This window comes from Schistocerca nitens, chromosome 10, assembly GCF_023898315.1.
Source record: "Schistocerca nitens isolate TAMUIC-IGC-003100 chromosome 10, iqSchNite1.1, whole genome shotgun sequence".
NCBI classification, from domain to species: Eukaryota; Metazoa; Arthropoda; class Insecta; order Orthoptera; family Acrididae; genus Schistocerca; species Schistocerca nitens.
This window is the reverse complement of record NC_064623.1, coordinates 65778050-65798962: the sequence shown is the minus strand read 5'-3', so window position 1 is coordinate 65798962 and position 20913 is coordinate 65778050. Positions and strand designations below refer to the sequence as shown.

At 42.5% G+C, this 20913-nt stretch overlaps 1 protein-coding gene across 1 annotated transcript in view; it reads right to left on the bottom strand.

Moving 5' to 3' along the window:
• Positions 1 to 20913, bottom strand: part of LOC126210262 (trichohyalin-like) — a 255624-nt gene that overhangs the window by 57812 nt on the left and 176899 nt on the right. The window contains exon 12 of the mRNA XM_049939452.1: positions 3377 to 3558. Within this exon, the coding sequence (XP_049795409.1) occupies positions 3377 to 3558 (182 nt within the window). The remainder of the gene's footprint in view (positions 1 to 3376; positions 3559 to 20913) is intronic.

Here is a 20913-nt window from a genome sequence, read left to right as displayed (position 1 = left end):
TAAATAAAATTGTAACTTGATATTTGAAGGGTGCTTTTCTGTTTATAATTTTAAATCTGTTTCGAAAAAGATTTTAGGAATAAAATTCACATCTGTTAAAAGTAATTTTATTTTCCATCAGTTACTTCCTGGCAACTACTTCCACGCTCACCTAGTGTGATTAAATGTGTTAATATTCTTGATGAATCACTAGTAAATAAAGTAAATTATTTAAGAAAAGAGTTTGAAAGTAAAATCTACGGTTCAAGATAATTACACAAAATATGATTACTGACTATGCTTTGAAGATGCAGTCGTTAATCACATTATCACTGCTATTACGCAGGGAGAGAACAGGTTGTCTCTTTGTACTTGTACGTTCTGCATATGACTACAATTTATTCGAGTTTGCTGCCAGATTTCGAGACAGTGTTTCGTTGTAGAAACTCTTAAAAGCATGTAGCATTGAATCCACATTAAGGTAAGAGATTCTGTAACCTGTTGCATGTCGTATAGATTCTCTGTTCTTTTATAATATGTGGTATGCTTGTTTAATTGCTTCTACAGCTGTGTCCTGACCTGTTTCATGTACTATGGTGAAACACCAGAAAATCTCAATGCTGATAGACAGATGTAATTTGAACCCAATCCTCCTACATGTGAGTTGAATGTCTTAACCACTCTTTTGCCTCTCTTTGTGACAGTCCTTTAATGTTAAGTATTTGTCCAAAAATATTGTTTCTGTATACCACAGTGCAAAAGGCAGTATTGATGTGACCCTGTGCATGGTTTTATGTGGCCGTAGGAAATGAGACACACAGTAACCAGAACCGTGTAAAAAGTACATTTAAAATAAGAAAAAAGTAAAACAAAAGTTTCAATAAGAAAAGTTCACAAAATGATGGCGAGAACGGTAGAATGGACCATAGGCTGATCAAAATGTACTGTTTAACATCTAGCGCCAGTTCGTTAATAAAGAACGTTAAGTTTTCTTTCGAATACACAGTACAGAGGTGAGATAATGAAACAAAAAAATTGATAAAGCACGCAAATATCCCAAAGCAAACAGCGAGAGTAGAGCCAAAAGGAGAATTATTCTTATGAGGCAGCCCAAAACTGTATAAGTGCACTTTGAAAAATGAGAAACCGCAGAATAGTTGCTTAATCTATAAACTTTTATTGTGTTCATGAACGGTTTTGGAACACTTAAAGTTCAATGATCTGGTTTAAAAAATAAAATAACTTAATCATTTTGAGATCGTCATCACACCAATGGGTCCATGACAATATTGGGGCTGAGGATTGACCTCAGAATGATTAAGTTTTCTTTTTACGCCAGATGATGGAACTTTGTGTTCCGAAACAGGTCGTGTATACAATAAAAGATTGTGGATTAAGCAACTGTCCTGCGGTTTCTTCATTTTTCGAAACAAGAGTTGTCATCCGACAAGGAGAGGTTCCCAGCGGTGGGGAAACGATCTCCGTGGTTATGCAGGATAAGATTCCAGGTATCATACCCTGGTGGATCATACTCTGGTGGATCTTCGTTTGCGAATAATTCACGACAAAGCTCGGTATTTCACGTGCCTCTCACAGCTTTGAAAATGTAGCATTGTAGACACTGTTTGCGTAGCATAACGGCTAGGGTGAGAGTTTTTTACATACATAATGTTGTTGGATAGAATCGTTTCAGGTGCTTTAATACTTTTATTTTTAAGTCTTTGTCAAAATGGATTTGATCATTATTTTTATTTGATTAGTTTCTTCTATTCTTTTGTCACCGTATGGACTATTGTATTTGTTCTCATTTTTCCTTTATATCATTCTTTTTCCACTGAGAATTTTTGCGAATGTGAATTTATTTACATTTATTTACCTATTACAACATTTAAGCACTTGAAAATGCAGATCTATTGCTTGAAAAACAGAAGACGAAATAATCGCTCTACTTTGACAGCGCAGTGGTGTCAAAAATGTATTTTCCGTTGAAAGATGTGCATTTCTTTTTTTTTTAAGGCAATCGTCTCACAAACATATAAAACATAAATTCGTACTGAATTATGGACAAAACGATGCAGGGGAAGATTTAAACAGAAGAAGGGATTAAAGGTAAAACAAAATTCGAGAAAAATGAGGATTAGAAATAATGAATACAATAACATGGACTGAAGTATAAGATGATAAAACGAAAGAAATGGAATTGAAATTAATTCATAAAGTTAAATAACTTCACACGAAGAAAGATTCCAAGTGGAAAAGGAAGAAAAATGAGAAAAAATGAAAAAGTTCATATGATGATTAGCATAATGTGATAAAGGAAATGAAATTAAAAAACACATTTAAACTAATTAATTGAATAAAAATAATGATCAAAGTCATTTTGATAAAGATTTAAAAATGAAAAATTGGGCTCCTGACGAGGTTCGAAGCCATGTGAGAGCTTTACACTGTCCATTGCACTGCACAACCAGTCTATACAACATGACATTCTTAAAGCTACTGAGCATCATGAAAAATTTTAAAACTTTTTTCTCGTTGCTTGCTTGCAAATGTTTGCCCACCAGGATGATTAGCTGCAGGGTATGATACCTGGGACCTTAACCAGCATCACTATATAAATGCTTTCAAAAAATCGATGCCCCTGCTGGGAACTTCTCCTACAGAGTAAAGATTATGATACACTTTTACATTATGTTATACACAGTCTGTCATGTATCAAATATGCTGCAGCTTGGCATGTTATCTTGCTCAAGAAGGAATCTCTACGTATAAGAACACTAGTCGATTTGGAGACGAACTAACTGGTTCTAAAGAGCTATACCACAGCCTGACAAGTGTGCTCACTGAGCCAAACTAGTCACCCTCACCCTACCACCATGGCCTCTCACTCCTGGCAGCCACTCCACCATACATCAATGTGCCACCTACTGCCGTGACAACAAGCTCACTGCACGAAGGGTATCAGCACAGTATGGGGCAACAGGTGTACTGCTGTGAGTGACAAACACCTCGCATATGTCTTGCTGAGCCCACTGAATGGAGGAAATGGACAGATTATAAGGCAGCAGGTGAACAGCTGTGAGTTATATACTCATGTTAATATCTCCTGAAGGCCCAAATGAATGGAGGGGATGGGCAAAATACGAGACAGTATGTGAGCAACTGTGAGTAACATGTCACATCCCATATCTTCTGCAGCTCTCACTGACTGGAAGGGGTGGACAGAGACTGAGACAGTAGATGAATAGCTGCAAGTGACACACCACCTGTCATATCTGCTGACGGCCCAACTGAATGGAGACTTCGGTGAGAGTAGGGGGACAGCAGGTGCACGGGCCCACACTGAACAGAGCAGTGGGGCAGGGTGTGGGTCAGACAGCAGCTGCGGGTGACTCACCGCCTCCCTGATCTCCTGTAGCCCGCGGTCGCAGCAGCGGCCCAGCCTATCCAGCTGGCCCTTGATCAGCTCCTGGCACACCAGCTCCAGGCGGTCGCGCGCCTCCTGCTCGTGCCGTGACAGCGTTGCCAGCACGCGGCCGCACTCCACGCTCACCGCCTCGCGAACCACCGCCTCCAAGTCTGAAACCACAATGGCACCACTGCGTGTTTGCGAGTTTGTCACACCGGCTAATGTCTGAGGTAATATATCAACCAACTCGAGAGCATCTGCAATTTAACAACGACTGCACTTCTGTTTGTACATACTCAAATGGCACTACAGCTAATAAGCACACCTCATTTAACAATAAGGTCAATTCTTAAAAAAATTTGTACCTGTAATGGGGTCTTATAGACCACATAAAAATGTCTGATCTCCTTCTCATCCTTCACCATTAGGACCATGCAGCCTTACGTTCGATTAGAGAGTAGATTAGATTAGTACTTGTTCCATAGATCATGAATACGACACTTTGTAATGATGTGGAACGTGTCAGGTTAACAAAAGGTGTCTATACAAGATGTTACACTACACAAAATACTACATGACACTTTTTTTAGTGGGGGTTGGGGAAATTACCCACTTACTATATCCAAAAATTCATCTGATGAGTAGAAGGAGTTGCCATTAAAAAATTCTTTTTCAGTTCGCAGCTCGTGGTCGTGCGGTAGCGTTCTCGCTTCCCACGCCCGGGTTCCTGGGTTCGATTCCGGGCGGGGTCAGGGATTTTCTCTGCCTCGTGATGACTGGGTGTTGTGTGATGTCCTTAGGTTAGTTAGGTTTAAGTAGTTCTAAGTTCTAAGGGACTGATGACCATAGATGTTAAGTCCCATAGTGCTCAGAGCCAAATTCTTTTAATTTCCTTTTAAATGCAATATGGCTATCTGTCAGACTTTTGATGCTATTAGGTAAGTGAACAAAGACTTTTGTAGCAGCATAATTTACCCCCTTCTGGGCCAAAGTTAGATTTAACTTTGAGTAGTGAAGATCATCCTTTCTCCTAGTGTTGTAGCCATGTACACTGCTATTACTTTTGAATTCATTCGGATTGTTAATAACAAATTTAATAAGTGAATATATATATTGTGAGGCTACAGTGAAGATACCTAGCTCTTTAAATAAGTGTCTGCAGGATGATCTTGGATGAGGCCTAACAAATATTCTGATTTTGTGCAATGAACACTATTTTACTGAATGATGAGTTACCCCAGAATGTTATGTCATACGAAAGCAGAGAATGAAAAGAGGCGTGGTAAGCTAATTTACTGAGATGCATATCGCCAAAATTTTCAATGACTCTAATAGCATAAGTAGCTGAACTCAAACGTTTCAGCAGATCTTCGGTGTGTTTTTTCCAGTTCAACCCCTCATCAATGCATACACCTAGAAATTTTGAATATTCTACCTTAGCTACCGATTTCTGATCGAAGTCTATATTTATTAATGGTGTCATTCAATTTACTATGTGGAACTGTGTGAACTGTGTTTTGTCAAAGTTTGATGAGAGCCCATTTGCAGAAAACCACTTAATGATTTTCTGAAAAACATGGTTCATGCTTCTAATTCCATAGACCGAAGTGATTAATGCCTTAACTTAAAACATGGAGTTATCACGTTTTTATTCTTTTGAGAGGAAATTAAAATCTAGTACACTCGGGCAACATAAGAAAAGATTTTCAAACAAATGAAATCCCGCCTATACCATTTTCAGCACCGATAGCTACGCGTTTGGCCGCTAGAGAGCATCTGGTACTACAGTTTTAGTGCAGCTTTTGTGTTTTGGTTGAGGTGGTTGCCACTTCTTTACTGTGTGCAGGTTTGGATACTCGCCAACAAAACGCTCGCCTTCAGACACCCTCTTGTACTGTTGTTTAATCAGTGCTTTCAAGAAACGATGGCTACAGTGATCGTGAGCTTGACACCGAATTTAGCGGCTCAGGCACTGAAGAAGAATGTGATGTTACTTCATTAGAACTGAAAGTGACGATATTTCGTCAGCTGAGCGGTAAGTGCTCACCAGATGTACGAGATAAATGCATTCCACTGCACTCCAGCCAGCTCCTCCAAGATTTATGTTCACAGGAAACCATTGTGAAATTCCATGGTTAGACTTCTTAGCTACACAGAAACTAAACAATACTTCAAATTTTAGGATATTTTAGTCAAAGTTCAGGACACAAGTATACTCGGGATTTTATTGCTGGTGTCCTTCAAAATCTTGTAACTCATTATTTTGAGATTTAAAAGCTGTCTTTGTATGTCTATGAGTAATGACATTCATTATAGGACGTTTCTCATTAGCACTGTACCCACACCCATTGTTTTAAGTTTAACTCTACATGCGCTATGTTTAAAACAACTGCAGAGAGTAGGTTAGTAACATTTCATCTTTGTTTAAAAAAGCAAAGAAATACCAGATTGGGGACAAATCCCATTTCAGCGATCGCGGTGTCTGTGATTGAGGAGTGCATCTCTTAGTGTTAAATTTCTGTCTAGAATGCATGTATGTATACAGGGTGTTGCAAAAAGGTACGGCCAAACTTTCATGAAACATTCCTCGCACACAAATAAAGAAAAGATGTTATATGGACATGTGTCCGGAAACGCTTAATTTCCATGTTAGAGCTCATTTTAGTTTCGTCAGTATGTACTGATCAAATTGTAAATTTTCACAATCAACATGTGTGGGCTGACGAGAATCCGCACGCAATTGTGCAATCACGTCATCAACACAGATTTTCTGTGAACGTTTGGGCAGGCATTGTTGGTGATGTCTTGATTGGGCCCCATGTTCTTCCACCTACGCTCAATGGAGCACGTTATCATGATTTTCATACGGGACACTCTACCTGTGCTGCTAGAACATGTGCCTTTACAAGTACGACACAACATGTGGTTCTTGCCCGATGGAGCTCCTACACATTTCAGTCGAAGCGTCCGTACGCTTCTCAGCAACAGATTCGGTGACCGATGGATTGGTAGAGGCGGACCAAATCCATGGCCTCCACGCTCTCCTGACCTCAACCCTCTCGACTTTCATTTATGGGGGCATTTGAAAGCTCTTGTCCACGCAACCCCGGTACCAAATGTAGAGACTCTTCGTGCTCACATTGTAGACGGCTGTGATACAATACGCCATTCTCCAGGGCTGCATCAACGCATCAGGGATTCCATGCGACGGAGGGTGGATGCATGTATCCTCGTTAACGGAGGACATTTTGAACATTTCCTGTAACAAAGTGTTTGAAGTCACGCTGGTACGTTCTGTTGCTGTGTGTTTCCATTCCATGATTAATGTGATTTGAAGAGGAGTAATAAAATGAGCTCTAACATATAAAGTAAGCGTTTCCGGACACATGTCCACATAACATATTTTCTTTCTTTGTGTGTGAGGAATGCTTCCTGAAAGTTTGGCCGTACCTTTTTGTAACACCCTGTATTTGTTTGTGTGTATGTGGAGGGGGTGGTGGTTGTACATTATTGGTGCTCCTCGCTAGCTGTCCTAGCGTTCCTCTCTCGTTCCCTATTGAGTAGACTAGGCTGGAGCAGCTCTTCTCAATAGCGAACTTCCCAGCTCACTCCCTATTGAGCAGACTTGGATGGAGCCATCCTCCAGTGTTTCTCAGTCCCTGCATTCCTTCCATTCCCAGTGCTATTACGCTGATGAAGATGATGTTTGGTTTATAGGGCGCTCAACTGCGCAGTCATCAGCGCCCGTACAAAGTCCCAATTTTTACACAGTCCAATTTTATCACAATCCAATCTAGCCACTGTCACGAATGATGATGATGATGAAATGACGAGGACAATACAAACACCCAGTCCTTGGGCAGAGAAAGACCCCAACATGGCCGGGAATCGAACCCGGGACCCCGTGATCCAGAGGCAGCAACGCTAGCCGCTCGACCACGAGCTGCGGACACTATTACCCTGGCAGTGGAGTGCAGTGATGCAGCAAAACTAAGCTCCGGGTGTAGCTAGTAAGGGAATTGCGTTTCAACAAGACATTGCAAGACTTCCCTCACAGATGGTTTGGCTGTTGCTCTGGCGAGCATGCTCTCCCAAACTCCCACGCACTGAAAACTTCTTTTCACGGGTTGACTGCAGAGTGGCACAGGACCACTCGCCAGTATCAAGGAATGAGGTGTCCGTATCTGTCCTACAAGCCCAGTTCTGCTCGACGACTGCCCGGGTTAGGTATGCTGTTTCTGCCAGACGTTGCAGCTCTGTGTGGTTGATTCAGCAGCTTATACACGCCCATATGACCTACAGCTACTGCACACACGCACTGTAAGTAAAATTTGCCGTCCATCCTGGTGCTGCAATTTTAGTAAAGAGCAGAGCAGAGCGGCCATGGGTGGTCTATATCTGGGTCAGGTGAGAATGTCTAATAAGTACCTGGGTTAATATCACAGTGGATAGAAATACCACTGTTGCATCGCTTAGCACCAGTATGAGATAGCAGTGGCGAAGTCATTAAATTACTGATTCTTCATAAAATAAATACAAGGAAACATTTACAGCTGATTGGCCAATCATAGAGCTCTCTCTGCAGACCAGAGAAAGAGAGACTCCTGGACCCTCGTGTTCTACCACCTCCTTGTAGCGCTCTGGAGGATATACATGTGTTCCCCATTACAGTCTAATAATACAATAGTTGTGCAGCTCCGTTTAGAATGTTGCTGTTCATATTTCATGAGTGATGAGGTGCCCATAGTAGCATCTGAGGTGCTCATAGTAGCATTTGAAACCTTAGGAAGTTATATATAGCAATACAAAGTTGTTCTGATATTTTTGTGTGGCTGTTTATCGTGTCGTAATGTTCAAACGAGTGGTAGTTCACTTCAGGAGACCAACCGATGTGGCGACTGCGGCATACAAACGTCCTTTGAAAGAGTGTATCCGTTATGTTCATGAAAGTGCGCACCATAATTTGGCCAGCGACTTAGATTCCATCCTTGGTCATGACCATTATAGTTTTAACCGTTTTGTACAAAAATCTAGAGCAAAAAATCTCGTATTTAAATTGTTGAGAAAGAAACCTTAGATATTTATTTCTCTTGTACTGCTACATAAGTGTGTCGGTTACGATGCTGCATAGCAAAACCAAGACAGAATGCGACCGAAAAATAAGTTCAAATGTGTGTGAAATCTTATGGGACTTAACTGCTAAGGCCATCAGTCCCTAAGCTTACACACTACTTAACCTAGATTATCCTAAGGACAAACACATACACCCATACCCGAGGGAGGGAGGACTCGAACCTCCGCCGGGACCAGCCGCACAGTCCATGACTGCAGCGTCTTAGACTTTACGATCGAAATCAGGGCCCATCCACGAAGAGACCTGTCATCCATTGATCTGGAGTCCAAAATACACCGTCTTAAGATCACTCCAAATGCCCCATGCTCTTCGATGCTTCATTTTATCACCATTACAATAAAGGGAGGTAATGCATGGGATATGGTCGAGGTCCTATTCCATAAGCTTTATGATACTGAATACACAGTATTAATCAAAGATCCTCACCATGACTCTTGGAAAGTCTCAGCTTAATGTCTCAGTTAAATGTCTGACCGGTGCTAATAAATCGACGACGCGGGGCAATATTTACACAACAGTCACAATTTTGCATATGATGGCATATGCCTTTCGAAATTTTCGAATTGGTCTGAGAAATCAGTTATCTGACAAGGATAGGTGACGTAACTGGATTACTGCGCCAAAGGTTTGCTTACGACGGCTTAGTGCAACACTGAAATCAGCATAGGCAACTTTGGTGTTATTTGTTTTGTGTTTACCCGACTGTTGCTTGTGCAGTTTTCCACAAATTTATGAATACATACAGAGTCTGGTCATCATCAGCGTCATAGAAGGCAGGACGACTATCTACTCTGCACTTACTCATGCATTACAGTCTTCAGTTTAATGCATCGACGCTTCTCTTGTTTTCTGTCCTTATGTCATCTCCCGACCATTCATTCACTCGTAGTCCTTTTGTCTTAGAATCCAGCACAGGACTTTCTTGGGACTCGAAACCATCAACTCACTTGCCTAAATGTCCCATTCAAATGTATTTCATTCCCATTACACTGATAATTACGTCTTACACTGTAGCCTTTCACCTGCTCCATCCTTTCCTCATGTGTCTCCCAAAAGTTTCAGCCATTTTTCTAATTACAAATCGGAGACCTATTCTTGTAAGTCCATACTGATAATGCACATTGACTAGCCACATCCGAAACTTGGTTTTAAAATGCGTATTTGACTTACTAAACGCTATTTTTACTCTTTATTTCTTCTTCAAATGCCATAAACACTAATACTCAACAACTAGATTCATAGCTTCATGGTTAATACGTATTATTTCCCTACTGATATGTTACCTACACGTTATTTTAGTACCGAGCGAGGTGGCGCAGTGGTTAGACACTGGACTCGCATTCGGGAGGACGACGGTTCAATCCCGCGTCCGGCCATCCTGATTTAGGTTTTCCGTGATTTCCCTAAATCACTCCAGGCAAATGCCGGGATGGTTCCTCTGAAAGGGCACGGCCGACTTCCTTCCCCATCCTTCCCTAATCCGATGAGACCGATGACCACGCTGTCTGGTCTCCTTCCCCAAACCAACCAACCAACCGTTATTTTAGTCCTATTATATCTGATGTTCTGGACTACTTTCGAAAATCTTGTATCACGTTCTTTCACTTGGCTGCTCAACTTCGTTTCCACTAGAGTCAAATGGAACGGTGACATCTGGGAAATGAATGAGGTCGAAATACGTTACATTAGGTCGTAGCCCTTCTTCATTTTCCTTGTTCAAGGATCACAGAATAATTTTGATTTTGTGAAATGTCCTTAATTGCCTCCTGTGGATCTTACGAGCACAAACAGTGTGATGCATCATTGCCAATATCATTAATGGAATTAGGCAGATGTACTGCAAACATTTGCTGCTGTAGCGTAGGTTTACCTGTGACACTTCCCTCCAGTGGTAAACTGGTGATCCCTGATGTCTCAGAAAGTGTCCTTCCAACTGATCCGTCCTTTTAATCACGGTATGCCACAGATATCTTGTCTCTCCAATTCTCTTCAAAAGCCCCACACTACTTACGCGATCTACCACTGTGATCTTCACTATTCTTCTGTAGCTGCACATTTCAAAACCTTCTACTCTCTACTTGTCTAAACTGTTTATCGTCCATGTTCTACTCCAATACCTACAGAAAAGACTTTGCTAACACTCGAATTTATATTCACTGATTACAAATTTGCCTTTTTAAGAAATTCTTCTGGTTCTATAGTCAGTCTTATTTTATTTTTTCTCTACTTCGGCGATCAGAAGTTATTTTTCTACCAAAATAGCAAAACTCACCAAGAACCTTTATTGTCTGCTTTCCTAATCTAATTCCTTCAGCATCACCTGATTTAACTCGACTACATTCAGTTATCCTTGTTTAATCATTGCTGAGTTTCATCTCATATATGCTTGCTACATCACGAAGATGACGTGCTACGGACGCAAAATTTAACCGACAGGAAGAAGATGCTGTGATATGCAAATGATTAGCTTTTCAGAGCATTCACACAAGGTTGGCGCCGGTGGCGGCACCTACAACGTGCTGACACGAGGAAAGTTTCCAACCGATTTCTCATACACAAACAGCAGTGACCGGCGTTGCCTGGTGAAACGTTGTTGTGATGCCTCGTGTAAGGAGGAGAAATGCGTCCCATCACGTTTCCGACTTTGATAAAGGTCGGATTGTAGCCTATCACGATTGCGGTTTATCGTATCGCGACATTGCTGCTCGCGTTGGTCGACATCCAATGACTGTTAGCAGAATATGGAATTGGTGGGTTCAGGAGGGTAATACAGAAAGCCGTGCTGGATCCACAACGGCCTCGTATCACTAGCAGTCGAGATGACAAGCATCTTATCCGCACGGCTGTAACGGATCGTGCAGCCACGTCTCGATCCCTGGGTCAACAGAGGGGACGTTTGCAAGACAACAACCATCTGCACGAACGTTTGAGCAGCATGGACTATCAGCTCGGAGACCATGGCTGCGGTTACCCTTGACGCTGTATCACAGACAGGAGCGCCTGCGATAGTGTACTCAACGACGAACCTGGGTGCACGAATGGCAAAACGTCATTTTTTCGGATGAATCCAGTTTCTGTTTACAGCATCATGATGGTCGCATCCGTGTTTGGCGACATCGCGGTGAACGCACATTGGAAGCGTGTATTAGTCATCGCCATACTGGCGTATCACCAGGCGTGATGATATGGGGTGCCATTGGTTACTCGTCTCGGTCACCTCTTGTTCGCATTGCCGGCACTTTGAAACAGTGGACGTTAACATTTCAGATGTGTTACGACCCGTAGCTCTACCCTTCTTTCGATCCCTGCGAAACCCTACATTTCAGCAGGATAATGCACGATCGCATGTTGCAGGACCTGTATGGGCCTTTCTGGATACAGAAAATGTTCGACTGCTGCCCTGTCCAGCACATTCTCCAGATCTCTCACCAATTAAAAACGTCTGGTCAATGGTGGCCGAGCAACTTCCTCGTCACAATACGCCAGTCACTACTCTTGATGAACTGTGGTATCATGTGGTAGCTGCATGGGGAGCTGTAGCTTTACACGCCATCCATGCTCTGTTTGACTCAATGCCCAGGCGTATCAAGGCTGTTATTACGGCCAGAGGTGGTTCTTCTGGGTACTGATTTCTCAGGATCTATGTACCCAAAATGCCCATGTCAGTTCTAGTATAATATATTTGTCCAATGAATACCCGTTTATCATCTGCATTTCTTCTTGGTGTAGCAATTTTAATGGCCAGTAGTGTAGTTAAACCTAACTAACCTACGAACATGACACACATTCATGCCCGAGGCAGAATTCGAACCTGCGACCGTAACAACAGCGGGGTTCCGGATTGAAGCACCTAGGACCGCTCGGCCACAACGGCCGGCAAACCATTCACAATGGACTATTCGTTTCCCATGGTCCATACAATGTAACTGTTGCACAGCAGTAAAATTATACAGACACGTCTCCAGTTCTTTGGTTACGGTCTTATGAACTGTCGTACGTGAATCTTTAGCCTCTTCCCATATGTGGTGTGCGTACTGTAAGACCTTTGGTACACACACCATCAAATTATTTGACTTGTCGGCCTAATGAAGTAGGCGAGTGTCAGCAATATGTCTCGTGGTCTTATCGTGGCGTGTTTATCTTCTGCTGTTAGGTCAGGCGATAGAAATGCCACTTGCACGCTTAGAGCAGCAGATTGACGGTGACCACCTTTAAACAGAACTTGATTAATTTTCACACACATTTATTAAAACAATAAAAAGGATATACATTACGTAACTTGATTCTGGGTGCTGTTTACAATTGACAATCTGAAGTTCCTTTGGTCTTGGTACGTTAATCTTATTCTCACATATCTCTGATACTTGACAAAGTGTTTATACATTTATCTTCATGGCTATGTACAGGAATATGATAATCTTACTAGGCGCAGACTGAAACTTGACTATAGACTGGTACAGACAAATCCAGACTAATGCAGACTGACTAATCGGAGGTCTGTACACTCATTATAATACCTCGCGCGTTCAGGTATCACTGCGCGAGTGTGATCCGCGAGGAGTTAAGGTTCTACGTTAGCAGCAATCTCATTGGCTGCGTTACATATTAATACGCGAATCGGCGGAAGCAGAATTTGGTCCGTCTCTATGACAGCGCCATCTCGTAGCGTGGAGACGGACGAGCGCTGCGCCTGCGCTGTTGTGCTTAGCGGGGCGCGCTCTAGTGGGAAAGTTGTGTACGCGCTGACTACGCGGAACTATGTACACAACACCATAATTTCATCAATTAATTTGTTGGGCTCTGCAACGTGATGTCCGAAATATCGTCGATCTTCCGTCCTGTTAAAATTGTTAGCCTTCCAGTACGTGGTGCATGATGAACTGAACCTGTTGTCTGGAATTTGCGAATTAAATCACGTACAGTGTGATGATGTGGATATCTTGAAGCAGGGAAATGCATTCTAAATTGCCACCTTACACGCTCCATAAAGTTTCCTCCTGCGTGGAAAACCTTTCCACTGAAATAGCTCTCTCTGGAATAGTAAGCATTCTCACTGCAGTCACCTTCACAAGAGCTGGACAGTAACACAACTAACAGCTGCAACCCACACACGACACTACTACCCCCAGCCTACCACTTCAGGTCCACGGAACACGTGCAGGCGAGACTTGAATGTGCTGCGAACCTTACGAGCTGCAAAAGGCGAGACACGAGAGGCACGTCGCAGTGGAGAGACTATGTGGACGCACAGTATTAAAATCTCATGTCGGATTTGAGTAGGAAAAATTGAAACTCGAGCTTTCGAATATATGGAAAAATTGAAAATTTGTGGTACGTTCTTATGGGACCAAACTGCTTAGGTCATCGGTCGCTAGGCTTCCACACTACTTAATCTATCTTAAACTTACTTACGCTAAGGACAACACAACACACACACCTATACCCGAACCTCCGACGGCAGAAGCCGCGCGAAACTCGAATATATGTCCCATCTTCATAGACACGAGATGACTTGCCTACCACGAACGAAGTTTAACTCTTGCATAATGGCGGTTTAGAAGCATTTAGGAGCAAGATATAAAATTAAGGTAGGCAAGAGCGAGCAAAACGTTTCTCAAAAACAGCAATTTATGAACACTGAATACAGATTTAAATATATACTCATGCTCATAAATTAAGGATAATTGCAGAATGTGGTGCCACACAACGTGGCACTACACAAAACTGGCGCTAATAGCATAGGCACATAGGGAACACACGCGACACAGATTTGTAAGTCCACGGTATTGGTGATAAGTTGAGAAAACCATCCCGAAACACATGTGCTACAAAACGCCATTGTTTCCTGCGCATGTACCCGACATCAATATGGGATATGATCACCATGCAGCCGTACACAGTCCGCACAACGGGTTGGCATGCTCTGGATCAGGTGGTCGAGCAGCTGCTGGGGTATAGCCAGTGCCTGTCGGAGCTCCTGAAGTGTCATAGGGGTTTGAAGACCTGCAGCGATACGTCGACCGAGAGCATCCCAGATGTGCTCGATAGGGTTTAGGTCTGGAGAACAAGCAGGCCACTCCATTCGCCTGATATCTTCTGTTTCAAGGTACTCCTCCACGATGGCAGCTCGGTGGGGCCGTGTGTTATCATCCATCAGGGGGAAGGTGGGACCCACCGCACCCCTTAAAAGGCGGACTTACTGGTGCAAAATGACGTTCCGATACACCTGACCTGTTACACTTCCTCTGTCAAAGACATTCAGGGGTGTACGTGCACCAATCATAATCCAACCCCACACTATCAAACCACGACCTCCACACAGGTCCCTTTCGAGGACATTAAGGGGTTGGTATCTGATTCCTGGTCCACGCCAGATGAAAACGCGGCGAGAATCGCTGTCCAGACTATACCTGGACTCGTCCGTGAACATAACGTGGGACCACTGTCCCATTGACCATGTACTGTGTTCTTGACACCAGGCTTTACGTGCTGTCCTGTGACCAGGGGCCAGTGGAATGCACCTTGCAGGCCTCTGGGCGAATAAACCATGTCTGTTCAGTCGTCTGTAGACTGTGTGTCTGGAGACAACTGTTCCAGACCCTGTGGTAAGGTCCCGAGCAAGGCTACCTGCAGTACTCTGGGCCCTGATGGTGAGATATCGATCTTCTTGTGGTGTTGCACACTGTGTACGTCCCGTACTGTAGCGCCTGGATACGTTTCCTGTCTGCTGGAATCGTTGTCATAATCCTGAGTTCACACTTTGTGGCACACGGAGGGCCCATGCTACGACACGCTGTGTTTAACCAGCCTCCAGTCGCCCAAAGATTCTACTCCTCATAAAGTCATCGATATGTGTTCTTTAAGCCATTTTCGACACACAGTCACCATTAGCACGTCTGAAAACGTGTACACACTTACTCGCTGCACCGTACTCTGACATGCACCAACACTACGGGTCAAATGCACCGCATGGTCATACCCTGAGGTGATTTAAACCCGCCAACCGCCCACCGTAAGCGTTATTTCACTATGTATCAGCATTATCCTTAATTTATGAGCATGAGTGTAAAAAGCCCATTCCGAATGTATTTGTCCCGAGTGCACTCCTGTACAGAGCTGGAACGTGGGTGATAAGCGGATCAGGCATGAAGAGAATAGAAGGTTGGGTAGATGACGTAACTAATGTGGAGGTACTGAGTAGGACAAAAGAAATTTGGGGTGGAAGCTCCTATAACAGGTAATCGGTTGGTAGGACACATTCTGAGGCGACAAGCAATCGTCAATTTCGTAATCGAGGGAAATGTGGTAATAAATGTCGTGTGACGAGGGCCTCCCGTCGGGTAGACCGTTCGCCTGGTGCAAGTCTTTCGATTTGACGCCATTTCGGCGACTTGCGCGTCGATGGGGATGAAATGATGATGATTAGGACAACACAACACCCAGTCCCTGAGCGGAGAAAATCTCCGACCCAGCCGGGAATCGAACCCGGGCCCTTTGGATTGACAGTCTGTCGCACTGACCACTCAGCTACCGGGGGCGGACTGGGAAATGTGGTGAGTAAAAGTTACAGGCGGACACGTAGGCACGAACAGAGTAAGCAGGTGCAGGCTGTTGCAGTAGTGATAGAGACATGAAGAGGTTTGCACAAGGCAGAGTAGCAAGGACAGCTTCTTCAAAACAGTCGTCAGAGCTATGACTACAACTACAATAAGAGAGCACAAAGCATTTTCGCAATGGCTACTAACGATGCAACGCGCTTAGTTTTCCTAGGAAAAGTGCGATAATCTACTTTCTTTTGAAGCTATGATTTTGCTAGTGGAGCTTTCGAAGAATATCATCTCTGAGTTATTGAATTAACGAGAAATAAGATTAGTCTGTTCAGTGTTGCGCGTCAGCGCGTTTCGTCTCACTTAAAGGTTAGTTATTCTTGTCACGACAGCGAGATAAACGCGATCCGAACGTACTGACTCACTCCACTTGTTGAAACAGTATACAGGCCTGACGCACAGATAAGGCTGAGACGAAAAATTGACTCACACCCGACTTTTTAAGTCGGGGCTGTGGCCGAAGTGTCCCAGATACGACCTCACCTGCAGCACAACGGTTTGTAGGCCCGTTCACAGAGAGATTATCACAGGGTTGCACTGATGTCTGCCTTAATGATACTGGATTACTACTAATTCATCATCGCCAAAAAAAAGAAAAAAAGAAGAATAGAAGTCGCGCCCTACAAACTTATTTATACTACCCTACAAACTTATTTATACTAGGTGATTCACAACTCATGTTACACACTTCTACAGGTTGTAGAAGGGAGTTAGTACACTACTGGCCATTAAAATTGCTACACCACGAAGATGCTACAGACGCGAAATTTAACCGACAGGAAGAAGATGCTGTGATATGCAAATGATTAGCTTTCCAGAGCATACACACACGGTTGGCGCCGGTGGATACACCTATAATGTGCTGACATGAGGAAAGTTTCCAACCGATTTCTCATACACAAACAGCAGTTGACGCGCCTGGTGAAACGTTGTTGTGATGCCTCGTGTAAGGAGGAGAAATGCGTACCGTCACGTTTCCGACTTTGATAAAGGTCGGATTGTAGCCTATCGCGATTGCGGTTTATCGTATCGTGACATTGCTGCTCGCTTTGGTCGAGATTCAATGACTGTTAGCAGAATATAGAATCGGTGGGTTCGGGAGAGTAATACGGAACGCCGTGCTGGATCCCAACGGCCTCGTATCACTAGCAGTCTAGATGACAGGCATCTTATCCGCATGGCTGTAACGAATCGTGCAGCCACGTCTCGATCCCTGAGTCAACAGATGGGGACGTTTGCAAGACAACAACCGTCTGCACGAACAGTTCGACGACATTTGCAGCAGCATGGACTATGTAACGTTCCCTGGCAAACTCACGATATTAAAGAACATATACGCCGCTCTGAGCAAGTTGTATATACCATAATTAACGAACAAAATTATTACTGAATTTTCTGTAAAAAACATTTGTTACTATTGTAGTATTTTTGTAGTAATTTTCTCTATGTATTTAGGATAGTAATTTTTCTATATTTATTATGTGATTGCGAGATGTGTCTGTATCTGTGATAACAGAGATATGAAATTTAGCCAGAAGAGAATAATATTGTCAAATTACAAAGAAATGTTAATAATCAGCAGTAGTATAAAAGAACCATGTACAGCGTATTCTTTGGTCTTCTCTGTGTAGCACTGAATGCGAGAGGAAGCTGTGTCGAGACGATTTATGAATAGGTAGACTTCTTTTGTCTCTGTCTAGTTTTAGCCGCCATTAGCGGATGCGTTATAAATTAATGTGAGTTCAATTATTGTTTGATCTAAATATATCAGAATTTATCAAATGTGTGTATTCTTAATGTAAATTAGCTTGCCCATGTCATCTATAAAATTTCTTTAAAGAATTTTCAGCATTTTTAGCGGTGTTGCTGTGCTGTGCCGCGACCGATCGAGTTGCAGCAGCGGCACATTTTAAAAATTGTTCCGCTAAAGGAAAAATCATCCAAACCCGTAAATCGGGAACAGATAGATAAAAACTAACAGTGAATTAAGAAAAATGTTCTTGTTTACAGTGATCCTGAGACTGATGAATTTCTAAATTAATATTGTTTGTGCATTCGTAGGCGGATGGTTAATGTTAGTTAACATTGAATTTAACATTTTTGGTTCTTCAAATAACTTAAATGTATAGTGAAGTAGGTTTGATCAGCGATAACTAAATGTCGGCTTGGCAACAATCCTACATTTTCTGCTAATAGCGATAATCTTGTGTTCTGTAGCAAACGCCGGGATATAATTCGGTAATTATTTAAATACTTAACAAAAAACCCACTGCATTCAGAAAATGTGTGCCAAAGCCAGATTATGTAAAGGATTTAATTCTCAGATGGATATTCTTAATCAGTTAGTATGAGCTCACGTAATTCTTAGATGTACGTAATTCTTTTGAAAGTGAATTTTTTTATTACCACACTTAAATAAGAGAGAGGTTCTACAACAAAGTTCGTACTTACAGAAGACAGTTAAAGAGAGGCAATTTAATTAACTAAAAGCCAACAATAATAATTAATAATTTATTCTTTAACGAAAATAACAAAAAGCAAATTTCGTTAAATTGGCGCCCAACGTGGGGCCAGAATATGCAGTGGCCACTAAATACCCATGAGATAACTAGGGAATTATTATAGTCGAACTTTGTTGCAGAACATTTAATAATTTTTCCATGTATTGTATGTATTGCATAACCAATATTGTGTGGTAATACCTGTGTATGATATTTTGCATGAGAACACTATATACCCAGAGGCAAGCTGAAGAAGAGAGCTCATTATAGCGAAAAATTAATTACCTACCACAATATCAGGGGGCAGCTGCACCCAAGATAGATCATCAAAAGGTAAAGCTACAGTGTAGTTGTCCTGTGGGTAGTAAAGTAGCCTCAGTGCAGTGTTCCTGGATCAATAGTGGTGTGCTTGTTGTTAGTGCTTTGTTTTAAAATAACAGGACATTTGAGTAGTTAGTAACTGTAGTATATAGTAAGTGTGTTTTAACAAATGACCATTTCTTGTGTGATTATGTCAGTGAAACCTGAGTGTTAGGATATTTAGTTTTTTATTTCTTTTGTTTACTATGGTTAGATTGCGTAGTCAGAAAGATATCAACATGGATAATGAACAACAGTTAGTAAGTAGTGATACCGAGTTAGAAAGTGGGACACAAAGTAATGTTAGTGACGTAGTTCAGGAAGTACAATGTGAGAATCTGGGGGCAGAAGGGCAAGAAATGTTGCCACTGCCACCCAGTGATTCAGTTGATAGCGGAAATACTGTGCCATCCGCAAGCACTGGACACGGACCAGAGAGTGGTGAGGTGTCAGAAGTGCAATCATTAAGAGTTATGTTCGAGCGCATGCTCAATTTCCAAGCTGAATTTGTACATATGCAAGCAGAGCGTGACCAGAGATTGGTAGCTGAATTTGCATGTAAACAAGCAGAGCGTGATAGAGAACGTGATGCTGAACAAGTAGACCGTGACCAGAGATTGGTAGCTGAATTTGCATGTATGCAAGCAGAACGCGATAAAGAACGTGATGCCAAACAAGCAGAGCGCGATAGAGAACGTGATGCTAAACAAGCAGAGCGTGACCGACGCCTGCATGAGAGGGACTTGCAGTTGATGCAAACTTTAGAAGTTATGCAAAGTGAGATTGTTAGTTTGAAACAAAAATATGAAACCATACCCAAAACGGTGCAAGAATTAAGCGAAAGAGTAGATAGTATTCAAGTGGCTAATGCCAATATCGTAGAGGAAATCAGTGTCCTGACTAACAGGGTCGAACAATTAGAAATTGACACAACTCAAGTAATTGAGAACAAAGTGACCGAACAAGTGCACAAAGTAGAAAATGAAGTTATAAAAGAAATAGATGAGAAAGTGCACGCCGCAATTGAGGCCAGAGATGTGGGCTCAAAAGCGGAAGTGCAGAATCTAAAAAAGATAGTGCACATTGACATTCCGCTGTGGCAGAGGAGTGTGGACCGTCGTCTTGCCGAGACGGAGCTTAGCTTGCGGCATGACGAGGCACAGGCGTATGTCACGCCAGCCAGGTCCAACAATGATAGGCATATAAATACAGCAGTAAAAAATTGCGACTGCGAGACAGAACAGGCAACCAATGTAAGCGAAACAAATAAATGTCATTCCAAAATAGTGATTGAAGAAAGCCTGATTAGGAACCGACAGTTTCAGATCTTTACAACGAAGAAGAAATCTGTTCACCCTGTAGTGTTTATCAAGGGATTTAGAAACATTTTGCCTAGCGTTTGGAGTCATACACAGAAAATACAGTTCGTTATGTCTTACATACAAGGAGATGCTGCATTATGGGCAACCGAAGCAGCTGACAGTTGTGATACATATGAGCAATTTGAAAAGGCATTCTTGGCCAAATATTGGTCAACATGTATTCAGGAGAGATTACGGAAGGAGGTATATAATCCAGAGCCGTATTCTCCACGATTAGGGAATTTGCGAAAATATTTTGAGAAGTACATTAATAAGACCCGTTATTGGGACGAGCAGATTTCATCCCGGGATTTGATCAGGCTTTTGAAATCACACTTGCCGATACACGTAAAGGAAAAACTTATACACGTGCCGGAAAATGATATGGAACATTTCTTGTCTGTTCTGGACTGAAATTGACCTGATTCAGGAGGACGTTAAGGCAGCCTCTGAACAGGCTAGAAGTAACGGAAACGGTTACAGAAATGGTCGAAATAACACGCCTCCACCAAATAATGGAAACGGCGGAGGTAATAATAGGAGACAAGATTATGCACAAAAC